The sequence below is a fragment of the Arvicola amphibius genome, chromosome 17, assembly GCF_903992535.2.
Source record: "Arvicola amphibius chromosome 17, mArvAmp1.2, whole genome shotgun sequence".
Taxonomy (NCBI): Eukaryota; Metazoa; Chordata; class Mammalia; order Rodentia; family Cricetidae; genus Arvicola; species Arvicola amphibius.
The window spans coordinates 29,104,362-29,118,922 of NC_052063.2; the positions used below are offsets into that span (position 1 = coordinate 29,104,362).

The 14,561-nt window shown below is 41.6% G+C and overlaps 2 protein-coding genes across 2 annotated transcripts in view; one reads left to right on the forward strand and one right to left on the reverse strand.

The window, feature by feature from the left end:
- The window catches only part of Ptprr (protein tyrosine phosphatase receptor type R), a 234,067-nt gene that overhangs the window by 82,765 nt on the left and 136,741 nt on the right, over positions 1-14,561 (forward strand). The window lies entirely within an intron of this gene.
- LOC119803464 (transcription initiation factor TFIID subunit 7-like) lies at positions 2,004-3,101 on the reverse strand. The gene has a single exon (XM_038314811.1). It carries the CDS (start codon positions 3,099-3,101, stop codon positions 2,004-2,006), a length of 1,098 nt encoding a protein of 365 aa, XP_038170739.1.

Consider the following 14,561-nt stretch of genomic DNA (forward strand, 5'->3'; position numbering starts at 1 on the left):
CCAGCACTAAGAAGGCTGAACTTGTGAGTTTGAGGTCAGACTAGAGATTGATACTGTCTTTTTAAAGTTTTTTTTTAAGTTGTCTTTGACCTACCATAGTTTATAACACTGACTGTTGAGGCAGTTTTAATTTCCTTTACCTTTTCTGAAAAGAAATTTATGTGTGCTGGATGTATGTGATGCCGGCTCTCACGTGTGTGAGATGTGTGTCTATGTGCAGGATTGGAAGCCAGAGAAGAATGACTAGTGTCCTGCTCTCTCAACCTTATCCTTGAGGCAAGAGTTCAAGCAGGTTTTCAGCTAAGCCCCTGAGTGCTCGAGTAACCGATCCACCTCCTTGATTTGAATTTGCGTCTTCATGCTTGTTCAGGAAGGGCTTTTATATGCACTGTGCCATCTCTCCAGCCCCCAGTAATTATTTTAATATGAATTCCTTTTATGTTATTCACCATCTGTTACTTCTGAGGTGATTTCATATAGAATCTTGATAAAATATTTCATAAGATGAAATGAAAGCTGCGAACCAACTATAACTTAAAATCACTTTAAAATAGTAATTCCTTGCCAGGTAATAGTGGCGTATGCCTTTAATCCCAGAACCTGCACCCAGAAGGCAGAGGCAGGCGGATCTCAGGGAGTTCAAGGCCAGCTTATTCTACAAGAGCTAGTTCCAGGACAGTCCGTGTTGTTATACAGAGAAACCCTGTCTCGAAAACCAAATAAACAAACAAATAAAAAAATATAAATTTCTAAATCTTAACCCCCATTTTCCACCTTTCCAGATTATCAATTTTTTCTATAATTTTTTTCAAATACCCTCCAAATTTCTTAAAAGTATGAGAGTAAATAGTTTGCCTTTTATTGGTATTCTGCAATGTCCCTTTTTCTCCCTCCCTCCTCACACCTTTTTCCTCCCTCTCCTACTTCTCTCTCACCTATTTCTTGATGAACTGGTGTGTATGTGTCTATGTGTGTGTGTTTCCAATATATGTCAATGTCCCAACACAAATTTACATTCTAGGAGAGGGAAAAGTGAGTACATCATTAAGTCCAGAGAACTATAAATAGAGTGACACAGTAACACTTGTGTGTAATAAATACTGCTGACAAATGAAATGTACCCATCCCGTTTCTTAGAGGATATACTGTATGAAGCACTGGTGTTTCCTAAAATTGGCATTTTGAACTGGCATTTTCTGTGGAGTCACTGTGTTTTCTCAGCCTTCTGAGCATTACTATGTAGAAAAATAATACAACAGTCTAGTGATTCTTTTATTTCCATTAGAAAGAATTTATTTTTTGCTTAAAGAATACATACTAAGTTCTAAAACAACACTGGCAAACAGCCCAGAATTGGTAAGGAAGTCTTCACAGACATTACAGGTATCTGGCTTTTCCTAATCTTTTCTAGTAAGGTTAGGATGGAGAAACTTAGAATAAGGCTAACACCTATGTTGCAACTGCACATTAATCAGTTGCACACAAACACACACACATTCCCTGAGCAGGAAAGTAGTCTTTACTTCAACAGAATCTAGTGTTCTTTAAGACAGATCTATATAAACCAGTGTATCCTGGAAGCTGCTATGTAGCCCAGGTTGGCCTTGAATTTATGAATCAACTTCTCATGTGCTGAGATTACAGGTGTGGGCTACCAGACCTATAAATTTCTTTCTATGTTGTAGCAAACATTTGAACAGTTTAAACATATACAAACTAGCTATAGGGCCTAACGAGCTAGACTTTATTAAACATGGCTAAATGATCTGAGAGAATCATAACAGAGAAAACATTGAGTTCTCAAATTAACCGAGAAGTAAAGCCCCATAATCAATTGGGGCCCTTTATCAAATTTTTATACTGCCCTTTTCTATATGAGTGTGTTCTCGAATCACTTCAATTAGCAAAACGTTCAAAGGGAAAAAAAACCTGTTAATTCAAGATAAAGTAACTGGAGGGAAATACAGTTTCACCAAGTCTTCGGTCTAGATGATAGAGTCTTCTTACTTCTTCAAAAAATATTTCAGTTGTTCCTGCAGAAAAACGATCTGCTCAAGCTTCTGCTTCTCCTGCAACTTGAGCTGTCCTAGCACAGACTGGAAATGACTCTTGAGGGTCAGGTTTTCCAATTTTCTGAGAAGATATTTCTGTCTTTGTGCTTTGCCCTGAATCTCTTGGAGCTTCTTCTCCTTGTGATGAATCAGCTTCTGAATTCCCAAAATTATTGAACTATGGTCTTCCTTAGCTTTGCACAAGCTAAACTCAATAAACTTGGCTTGTAGCTCCCTTTCCAGATCCTCTTCATAATTATCTTCTTCCTCCTCTTCATCCTCCTCCTCGTCTTCTTCCTCCTCTTCTTCCTCATCATGCCCTTCTTGATCATCATCGTGATGGCTAGAATCAAGGAATGTGTGCTGAGGTACAGCACATTCTGATGAGACAGGACCACTTATTGCAGTGGGGTCAGGAAGCCCTGGGACACAAGTTTGACTTTGGACTGCTGTGATTTCATCATCAACGATTTCCCATCGGCTGCTGATGGCTTCAGCATCTGAACAGAGCAGTCTCTTTACTTCCTTTTCCACGTCTTTAGAATCAATGGCGCCACTACCACCTTCTTCACTCTGCTTCATATCGGGGAGCTTCCTTGCTGGCTTCCGAAACCGTTTCTTTCTGACATTCTTGAGTGGTGGGGTGATGCCATGCTTCCAAATACATTTTTTCTCGGTTTCCCCTTCGTTTCCCATTGCTCGGGCACCGGCAGAAGGGACGGGCTCTTGGGGAGAAGAGCGGGGATCGCTGTCGGCACTGCACAGAAGCATCTGGGAAATATCCGCTGTCTGATAGAAGGTCTTCCGATCGTGAGTTTTCAGGCTACCGATAACACAAGGCAAATCAACAACTCTGGCCGAGAGCGACACGTTATCCACCTGAACGACGGCACGCCGGCAATCAGGAGATAAGTCGATCTTCAGTTTCTCTCTCGTGGCAGCACTGCCAGAACGGATGATTTCCCGGAGAGCTGACGCGTGTTCCGGGGGCAGGCGCAGGATGAACTGGCTCTCGAGCTCGTGAGGATGTTCGTCCTGGTGTTCACTCATCTCGGCTCTCGGGCCTGGGCGAGGCTGGGAGTCCTGGGAGGGATGAGAGAGGCTTCTGCTAGGGTCTGTTTCTACAGCGAGGACAAGGCCTCAGGGCCTCTGTCCTAGGTAGGGAGTCTGTCCCTGTCCTAGGCAGGGAGTCTCTCCCAGGCAGGGAGTCTGTCCCAGGCTGGGAGTCTGTCCTAGGCAAGGAGTCTGTCCCAGGCAGGGAGTCTGTCCCAGGCAGGGCGTCTGTCCCCAGCAGGGAGGCTCCCCCAGACCCCAGCTCACAGGCCGCTGGCCTCCAATGGCTGCCTCGCGCCTCTGCAGGCCTCGGAGGCCCTACTGGTGCCTACTGGATTCTGCCCGCTCCCACCGTCTCAAGGTCCTCCCTGGGCCTCAGGACGCCCCCCAAACCTCTCTGTGCCTCCCCGGTCCTCCTAGGTCCTCTGCGATGGCCACGGTCGCCCCAGGCCTCCACGGGCCTCTGGCTGCTGCTCACCCGACAGCCTCGAAGCCGCTCCCGCTTCTGCACCTGAACGCAACTGACTTCGAAAAAAAAACGGTCCCTCGGGCCTGGCAGAAGGGCATGCGCGATAGGCACTTCCGGTCAGGAGCCCAACGACCCTCCTCGAGGAAAGCAGGAAGTGGTTGAAGGATTTCGGTCTTCTGGTTGCTCAGGGTGTTTGCATGTATGGCTGTCTCGGGTTTTGTTGTTTTTCACTGCCTACGATTAAAGTTCCGTGAGGACGGAGCATGTGCTACTGGAATCTTCGCCATTGCAACAGAAGTCCTCCCCCCCCCACACACACACTCAGCCCATCTTTTATTTCTAGTCATTTGTTTATTCATTTATTTTTATTTATTTATTGGTTTTTAGAGGCAGGGTTTCTCTGTGTAGCCCTAGCTGCCCTGGAACTACCTCAAATAGACCACGCTGGCCTCACACTCACAGAGATCCACCTGCCTCTGCCTCCCGAGTTCTGGATTAAAGGTGCCAGCGCCTGGCAAATGTTTAGTCTTTTAGAGAGGGCAGGAGGATCTGGCCTCAACACTACACATGTCCCAGTCTAAACAGCAACCGGTTATTCCAAAAGCCAGAAACATGGGATGGGGGTGGGGACCGTTCTTAAACAAATACCTCACTGAGGTATGAGTTATAAATGCCAACCTGAAAATTGTATTTAAAACTTGGAACCATTTGCTAGTAACTGTCGACACAGCACAATGACTTTTTACCCCTAAACAACCTAGTGTTGGATCACAAAAACGAGAATACAGAATTCCCTTTTCATCGTCAAAAAAAAAAAAAAAAAAAAAAAAAAACCAACCAACCAAACAAAAAAAAACCCACTAAACTCTGGAAAATCACACTGGTGTGATATGATTATCCAATCTATAATCTTTATATAGTTTTTTCTAGACAGGCCTTTAGAACAAAAAAGAAAATGAGAGGGCTAGCATGAATCTATAATCCAACAAAGTTTATTATTACCGCTGTTGTTTTCCTTGGAAAATGAGGACAATCTACAAATACGTGACTTTTCACTTTTCATATACCTTGAGCCTTTAAATAAAATTTTAATTTAAGGATAAATACATATTATAAATGCTGACAAGTTGCACAAATACATTATTATGTGCTGCCACTGAATGGAATTTTGAATAGCCCCAGATTCTCCCTCTGCTAGCTTTGACGTAAAAAGCAGTACAGCAGTCTGAATATTCATTATTTTTCACTTACCCACATAGCAGGGCAAATAATTTTGAAGGCCTACTATAGCCCTGTTCTTGGTAAAATAAGACTTGAATAGACTATGATCATTAATGGCTCCTTATCTATGAGTACTATAAAGCACAAGAATAAATCAAGAAATTATCTATAACCCTTAATTTTAAAAAATCTGCATCAATTTTATTATTGAGTTTGGAAAACTCAAACCACAGCTGAGGAGATGGAAAGGAGAGGATCTCATGTAGCCCAGGCTAGCCTCAAAAAAAATCAAGTAGTAGCTGAGGATAACCTCCCAAGTGCTGAGATTACAAGAGTACATTACTACGTATGATTTCATCAGTTGCTAAGCATTATTGGAAATAGAAACAATTACTCTTATAATTTTAAAGTTTTTGTCATACAGTCAGATTTTCATAAGTAATATATATGCATATCTGTGTGTGTTACATGGAGTGAAGCAACACAAATACAGAAGGACTGCCTACACCACGTGTGACTATATATATAAATATATATATATATATACTGTGTAACTATTATCTATATATCTATAGACATATCTATAGATATATGTGTGTGTGTGTGTGTCTGTGTGTGTGTGTGTGTGTGTATGTGTGTATGTATATGTCAAGGCCCAGTCCCATCCAGCATCAGAATTTGACAACTTTGGTCACTTGGTTAAGTCTTTAGAGTCAAGGATATAAGAAAGGGGTTGTGAAATCTCCCTCCATGACTAAGAAAAGTTGCTGAGGTCAGGTGTTTCAGGGGTGTCCCTGCATGGAGGTCTAGAGAGGCCATTGTGTGAAGCTGTGAAGGTGAAGCCTGGATTGTACCGGAGGCCCCAAGATTTTGGAGATGCCAGAGTCATTTGGAGAGCTGTAGACAGGGTGTGAAACCAGCCCAAGCGAAAAAAGTGTGTTCCAGTTGACAAAGCTGGGAGGAGTTGGAGTTCTGAAGACTGCTTTAGCATCAAACATGGAGATGCAGAATTTGCCATGCTCTTTTTCAGCCTGACATTGGTAGATCCTCATTATGGTCCTTTTCCTCCTTTCTGGAAAGTAATGCATATTCTATACTACTGTGTGCTGGAAGTTTGTGATCTGTGCTCTGATTCTGCCCCGGGGCTGCTTTCTTGCCACCATGCCTCTCGCCATGAAGATGCCAGACTAAACTCCTGAAACTGTAAGCGAGCCTCCAATTAAATGCTTTCTTTCATAGCAGTTGCCTTGGTCGTGGTATCTCTTCACAGCAACAGAACAGTGACTAACGAATAATATGTTGGTATCTTAATCAGATATAAAATTTACTCAAAAAGAAAATTCTAGAGAACAAAATGAGAATAGGCATAATTAACTTTTCTAATGATCTCTTTCTTCACCTCAGTGGATCCTATCATATGCTCATTGTACTGTTCTGTCCTCAGGCCAGTACTTACTTGCCTTCAAGACTGAACTATTTCATGCTTTATTATCTATACTAGCCTACTGGGTTTTTTTGGTGCTGTTTATACTATCATAATAGACTTACTTAAAGTTTGTTTTTCTCCAGGAATGCTCCTTCATTTTTCTATTTGCATGCACACCTCAGTAAAGGTCATTTTCTTGGCTTGCATTATTCGCTTCATATTTGTTTGTAAATACTTGACTGCCACTGCACAGCAGTGAGCTTTATCATTTGTGATGAAATTCTAGATAAGACGCTTCAGGAAAGATTTGTGCTACGGCTAAAGAGTGGTGAGTTACAGAAGTGACTAAGTGGGAAACTATTTTTACCACAGGCAATACCACCCACCCAGTCCTCCTGGAGAAGAGGAATTCACACGCTAAAAAAAAAAATAGAGATAATTCAGGAAAGAGCATCCTTCTAAATGAGTCGCAATTTCACGTTCAATGCAATGTGATAAAAAACAGGGAAGAACCATCTAAAACTCTCTGTGTGCATCTGTCAAGTGGTTATAAAGTTGCTTCAGTGATAACACAGAGAAGACAACCACATCATTCACTGCTTGAAGGCAGAGCTTGTGAACTTTTCCTGATACTTCAAACAAATGTTGCTAGTTTAATTTATGGGTGAGATTTTTTTCTTTTTTGAGTGAGTGAGTGAGTGTGTGTGTGTGTGTGTGTGTGTGTGTTGTATGCATGCTCAAGTGTGTACATGCAGATGCTAGAGAAGGAAATCGGGTATCTTCCTCTATTACTCACTGCCTTATTTCTTTACTTTTGTGTATTTATTGTGAGTGTATGTGCACATGCCTGAGTATACTATACATGCATATAGAAGTCAGAAGACACCTTATGGAAGTTGGTCCCTCCTTCCACTATGTGGGTCCCAGAGATCATGTCCTGAGATCAGCAGGCTTGGTGGTAAGCGTGTTTACCAGATGAACCATCTCACCCACCTACCACCTTTGTAAAAAATATTTTCAAAATATTTTTGTGATTATATTTGCATTACTTCCATTTCCCTGTTCCCTATCCTCCGTCCAGACCCTCCCATGTGCCACCTTGCTTGTTTTGTTTCAAATTCATGGTCTATCTCTTTTTTTTAAATTTGTTTTGTGTGGTGTGTGTGTGTGTGTGTGCATGTATTCCTAAACTTATAAATACAATCGGTTTATTTAATATTGCTTATATGTATATTTTTCACTACTGACAATTTAGTATTGGATGGCCAACTAATGTACTCTTCCTGGTGAAGAATACTGTCCCATGCTCAGCATTCCTTAATTGCCTGTAGTTTGTTGTTGTTGCTGTTGTTGTTGTTGTTGTTGTTGGTGGTGGTGGTGGTGGTGGTGGTGGTGGTCAGGCTTAAAGCTTTGTAAAATTTCATCCTTCCACAGTGGCATGTCAATGGGTATCATCCTTATTCGGGTCATGCTTAGGAAACTATGTTGGTGAGACTCTATGGGTATAGTTTCTGACCTTTCTAGGAGACACGACCTCACACAATAACCCTAAGGGTGCAGAAGGGGCACACATAACTTGACGGTAACCAACAACTCACTAATTGGACTTAAGGCCTGCTCAAGAAGAAAGAAACCATGCCTGATACCAGAAACTTATCCAAGTACCCAGAGCTGGTGGAGCCATAGAACTGAAGGAGAACCTACCACTGCCACTTAACTAAGCCAACAAAATGCCTAACTACAAAGTATTTATCCTTATTCCCATAGATGAATGTAATTCTCAAGGATATTTTTCTCTGAAACAAAAAGGTCATTACAGAAAACTACAACCAATGAAAATGCAGAATTGTGGAGTTCAGTCCCAATTGGTCCATCCACAACACAACTCCTGTACCTAAAGATCAGGGATCATTGTAGAAGAAGGGACAGAAAGAGTACCAAAGCCAGAGGAAGAGCTTTCCCTGAGATTGTGTTGCCCTATTTTTTGAGACAGACTCTTCCATAACTTGGAAGTTCTGTGTTCCTGTTGAGGCTGAGTCTCCAGGGTCTGCATGACTTTGCCTCTCCCCCAGTGCTAGGGAATTCAGTCATGCTTAGATTTTGACATAGATGCTGGGGATTTTAACTCAGATCTTTGTGCTTACACAGCAAGTGCTGTTATCCACTGAGCCATTTCTCCAGTGGATAAGTTTTTTTATAAGTTTTTACTATTTTAATCTTTGATAAGTACATACAAACAATATATTTTTATTATTTTTACACCACCCACCCCAAGACCTCCTGGTCTGCACTTCCCCATGTATCCCTTCTAGCTTCAATGTGTGTGTGTGTGTGTGTGTGTGTGTGTGTGTGTGTGTAATATGTATGTATGTATGTATGTATGTATGTATATGTGTGTGCATGTGTATATTTGATTCTTCCTATCCTAGCAGCCATCAGCAGTCAATAGATCCTCCTTGACGGGCAGAGACTGCTGTGCCCCTCCCCCATCCATGCTCTAATGTTGACTAGCTGGATTTTGTGCAGAAAACTACATCTGTCCTAAAGAACCAAGTGCCCATTGTCCCAGATTCCATGTAAATAATTTCAATCTCCGCTGTGTGTTTCATTTTGGATCATTTCTGTCCCTTATTAAATCCCATTCCTCCACTGTTCCGCAGCTTTAAATCTATCATTAACTGCACCAACTACTTTTTATCCAAGGGATTGTTCTCCTTACCCGAAGAAACACTACTCGAGGGTTGGAGAGATGGCTCAGAGGTTAAGAGCATTGCCTGCTCTTCCAAAGGTCCTGAGTTCAATTCCCAGCAACCACATGGTGGCTCACAACCATCTGTAATGGGGTCTGGTGCCCTCTTCTGGCCTGCAGGCAGACACACAGACAGAACATTGTATACATAATAAATATTTAAAAAATAAAAAAATGAAAAAAAAACAAAAAACAAAAAAAGAAACACTACTCGAGTTATTTTGAATATCTTCTATCTCTCTTTACAATGTTCTTGTTTTCATTTCCTTTTTCCTGGACATAGCAAATATAAGTGTGATGATTGTTTCAACACCCTTGTTTATTAATTTAGTATCATTTCTGAGGCTTTTTCTTTTTACCAACTCCCCCCACTTATATAATAGATAACAGTTCTCTGATTCTTTGCAGATCTTACAGATTTTATTAGATTTCAAACATGGAGAATTTTACCATGTTTGGTTTTGGTTAATTTTTGTTCTCTCACATAACTGGGTTATTTGAAACCAATTTAGTTCTTTCAGACTTTAATTATGCTTTGTTGGGTGGAACAATATTCAAACTATAAGCAAGGGGCTGTCAAACTAGAACCAAGGGCTAAGACCAGCTCTTTGGCTTCTGGATGCTTTGAGGCTTCCATTCAAACCCTGTGAGTCAGAGATAAATCTGGGCCATTCCATTCTGCCAGTGATCACGTTAGCATACAGTATAGACGTAATGTGGGGTGAGCCAGTCCAGTTGCCTTAGTGAGGAAGGTTGGGTTTTTTTTGTCATTATACCTATAAACATATTCAACTTTGTTTCTTGGCTTATAAGTTCTAAGATATTTGCTTGAAGATCCATTATAGAAAAAAAAAACACAGACTTCTCTCTAGAGGTAATTTTGCCCTGCTACTGAAAAACATGCTGTTCTGAGCGACACACTCAGTGTCCTGGGTACACAGGTTCTTACCTGATAGTAGGAATTAATTCCTATTCCCAGAGTGATCAGCGCTCTGAAAATTGTTCTGCTTCCCTCAGAAGTTCTGAAAGGTGCCTTTCCCTTTAGAAGTTCTCACCTGCTTCAGGGACATCCCTCTCATTATTATACTACTCTGAACTTCTCTCTCTTTCTCTTTTTGCCTCTCTCACACGTGTGTGTCTGTCTCCCTCCCCCTCTCTCTCTATCTCTCATGTATGTTTGTATATATCTCTGTATCTCTCTGTCTCATGTATGTGTGTCTATCTCTCTGTGTCTTTCTGTCTCTGTCTCTGTGACTCTGTCTCCATCTCTCTCTGCCTCTGTCTCTCTCTCATGTATGTTTGTATATATCTCTGTGTCTCTCTTATGTATGTGTGTCTATCTCTGTGTGTGTCTCTCTGTGTCTTTCTGTCTCTGTCTTTGTGACTCTGTCTCCATCTGTGTGTGTGTGTGTGTGTGTGTGTGTGTGTGTGTGTATCTGTGTATCCCCCCTTCCACTCTTAACTTTTTGTTGCCTCCCTATCTCCTTGCTCTTCCTGCCCTGAGAATTCTCACCTCATAACTTCCCTGACTTCTGACTGTAGGAGGTTGCCAGAGATTTGGGGAGTCCTTCTCCTCTTTAGCCAGAGCTGAGGAAGGTACTGGAGGAACCCACCCCATTTTGTTCTTCTTTTCAAGAGTCAGCTGTCTTATGAGGCCTGCTGTGCAACGTGTGAAAACCATTGTTTGGTGTATTTTTTTGGATTTGCTGTTTCTTTAAGCAAGAAAATCATTTGATTTCTGTTGCTCTATGATGCCTGAAAGTAGAAATCTTAACCTCACATTAGAGAAAACACAATACCAATGAGTATTTTTTTAATTTGGTGGATTATTCAAAAAGAGGTAAAAAAGTATTTTATAGACAGGTTTATTTTATTTAATTGTGTGTGTGTGTGTGTGTGTGTGTGTCTGCATGAGCTTGTATGCACCATGTGAGTGAAGGTGCCCTCAGAGGCCAGAGTTACAGACAGTTATATTCCTCCTGCTGTTGGTGCTGAGATTTGAACCTGAGTTCTATGCAAGAGCAATAAGCACCCTTAACCACTGAACCATCTTTCTAGTTCTCCCAAAAAGTATTTTGATAGAGAAATTTTAAACAGATTTCCATCTATTTTGAAACAAACAGAGATGTCCTCTCTCCCAGAGTTCCAATAGGGCCTCATTGAAATCCTCTTTTCTAGATCCCACATATTCTGTTTCACATAAAGGTTCTAGCTTTGAATCTTAATTTTCTGTGCTTAATCTGGAGTACCTGTAGAAGCTAGGGACTTAGACAGAAGTCAGGTCAGGGGACTTAACTGCATATAAATAGTATGGCACAGGGGATGAGGGAGCTTAATAGGGTATAGATAGCCAGGCCCGGTAAATTAAAGTAGAAAGGGGCTATATTGATGGCTCAAAGGGTTAAACAAGGAGTGGGCTAGGAAGATGATGGAGTGAGGAAAGGAGGGTTAAACTCACAAGCAGAAAATGAAAAGTCCTTATGGAAACCTACTATTTTATAACAATAAAAAATACATTAGAGTTTGAAGGGAGAGTCCCTGCATGGCTGGATAATACTGTCTCTAGTAGCAATGGGATACTAAACAAAAAATCCCAGTATTGTATATTGGATACCTCCACAGAAGTTGTTTGTCAGGGAGGTACCAGAGCCCACTCCCTCTCCCCTCCAAATAATGCAGACACTTGCCTTTCGACTTGGTTGCTATCAGAACCGGAGGATTAGACACTGTTGCTAAAGATACCACTCATTTGGTTGCTCTCTACTGAGAAATCCATATGGAAGGGAGCTGGAAGCCTCCTCTTTGCTGAGTCGGTTCAGCTTGTGTGTAGTTGCAGGTGCTCTGTAGAGTACTGAAGAAGAAGAGATGTCAATGGACTTAACCAACTGTGCACTTTGTGACCCACAACACCAGCCTTCCAGGGAAGATGTTCCCGCATGTACAGCAGTGGCATAACGGTTTGGGGTGCTAAACTAACCTCTCTCAGATTAGATGTGAAGCCCACTCTGCATGAGGTAACAGATCTGGGTACTGTAAACCCAGTCAAAAAACCCACGCCAAGGGGGGTGGGAAAAAAACCCACGCCTAGGGTCTTAGGAAAGAAGATAATGTTGATGCTTAGCTAAGTAAACACATTGTCAGGCTGCTCTCTACATACCTATGTTTGGATATCTACACAACTACTACTCTCAGCTCTAATCAGATAAGACCCACTTTGCAATGAACAGCAGTGAATGCAGGGACTGGTAGCAGCCTAAGATACTAAGAATAAGTGACCACTGAGCATTTAGCCATAAGTAAGACATTTATATCACCCCTCTAAGGATCAGAGAACATTTCAGAAGAGGAGGGGAAAGAATATAAAGTCTGGAAGATAGGGAAAATATATGAAATGCCCTCTAGACACAGTGTAATAGTTGCAATCATGAAATTGCTGCAGCTTCGGTTACGCACTGTGCTTCCCTCAAGGTAGACCTCATCAACATTTACTCATGGATAATGGAATGATTCAGGGGGCTCTATCCTTACTGCTGAACTGCTAATTACTGGTAGTCTCTGGGAGACAGACAGCGGCAGTCTTCCGTTGTGTACCCACTACTGATCCCACCCAGCTCCAGTGAATAGTTCCAATCTCGTGGTCACACAGATGGCCCTGGTCAAAGACAGTGGGTCACAAGCAAACAAAAACCAGAATTTTAGAAATATTTTAGTAGAAGAGAAGGGGTGAACAAGGGAGGGAAGCTGGTAGGAGGTGGAAGGAGAAAGATCAAAATGCAAAATATACATGTATGTCATTGTGATGGTGAATTTATCCGCTTTGAGAAAAATAAAGATTTAGTTGAATAGGCATCAGTTTTAAAAGTTAAGACATAGTAAGTGGCAAATGAAATATTGGAGGCTGCCATGGTTTCCAACTTTTGAGTTTGATACATCCAAACTATAGCACATTGTATCAAATAATGTCCTAAAATTCTTTCTAAAACTTACCATTAATTTTAAATCCATATACTGATTTAGGTAAGAGAAAAGAATAGCTAATTTAAGAGGTTGGAAAGATGTCTTAAAGATAACCAACACCCACGAGAAAGCCAGGCACTGCAGTGTATATCTTTACTTTTAGCACAGGGTCTGGGGGAGGACAGAAACCGACAGATCTAAGCCAGCCTAGCCAAATGGATAAGCCTTTGATTTGATGAAGGACACTGTCTTAAAAACTAAGGTGGATACCCAAGGTCAACCTCTGCCATTCACACACATGGGCATCTACATAGACAAATGTACACACCCCTATTAACACAGGCAAACAACATATACATACACATACATACACACACATACACACACACACACATGCAGGCACACACAAACACACACACATGCAGGCACACACACAGACACATACACACAAATACACCTGTAGGCACACACACACATGCCAGCACACACACGCAGGGACACTCACCCACACACATACAGGCACACACACACACATGCAAGCATACACACACACAGGCACACTCTCACACACACATGCAGGCACACACACACATGCAAGCACATGCATTCAGGCACACACATGCAGGCACACTCACTCACAAACTAGCAGCTCAGTTACCACGCAATTAAACTCAGGGTTGATTTCACAGTTCCAGAAAGTAGAAGGTACAATCTTCTCATTGTTGACTCTATCCCATGAAGATTTTAATAAGTCTGTGGCTTGTAAAAGTGAAAACGTATCTGCGACAACAATGCAAAAATAATAAATTAATTTTATTCCGTGCTTAGAACACTTTCCTGAAGAACAGGTTTTTCTTAAGCACCAAATGGTATCTATCATCTTGACAGGTCCACATATTGATCTCCTTCTCAAGCTACCAGCTGAGTTCTTGTCATTAATAGTTAATTGTTATTGCAGTCTCTCAGATGGGAGATGTGGGGCAGGGAAATTATATCCATCCTTTGTAAAAGTGCTGCAATATTATTAGAGGTGATCACATGGCAGAAAATAAACGTATTCCTTGGGGGAATAAAGGGAGTAGGCATGTAGACTTTTCCTTTTCCCCCTCTCTAAAGCTCTCTTGTAAGTGGTCCATGTGGGATAGTATATCGGCACTAATGCTTCACGAAAGCTCCCGTGTGCTGGAGCATTGCGCACTTGGGTGTCCCAGAAGCGGGTCTTCTGGAGTGTCACACGGGTGCCCATTACCATTTCACACATCATTAGATTATGTCTTTCCCCCACTCTGCTATTGGTGTCTCTTGTGCCATTATACAGGGTTTAGAACATTACTTAACATTACTGTGTACTGACTTCTAATCTAATGCCTCTGAGATTTTGTGGCTTCTCTAAGTGGGGAGAAGAACAGAAGAAAATTGACCAGTAAAGGTTAGCTGGTGGAGAGAAAATCAAAACTTAGAACTCAGTAGAAAGATACAGGTCGCATTGACAATACCCATTGAACAATACAACTGCTAAGGGGTTTCTGACTGGAATGTAGAATGCTGGAAACTGAGGCAGCATCATAAATGAATACAATCTTATAAGGTATCAGTCATGTTAATAAACCATTGACATTTGGGGTTATTTAGAGT

What these genes read in the sequence shown, in the direction of transcription:
- LOC119803464 (XM_038314811.1), bottom strand. Translation starts at nt 3,101, where the DNA reads ATGAGTGAACACCAGGACGAACATCCTCACGAGCTCGAGAGCCAGTTC.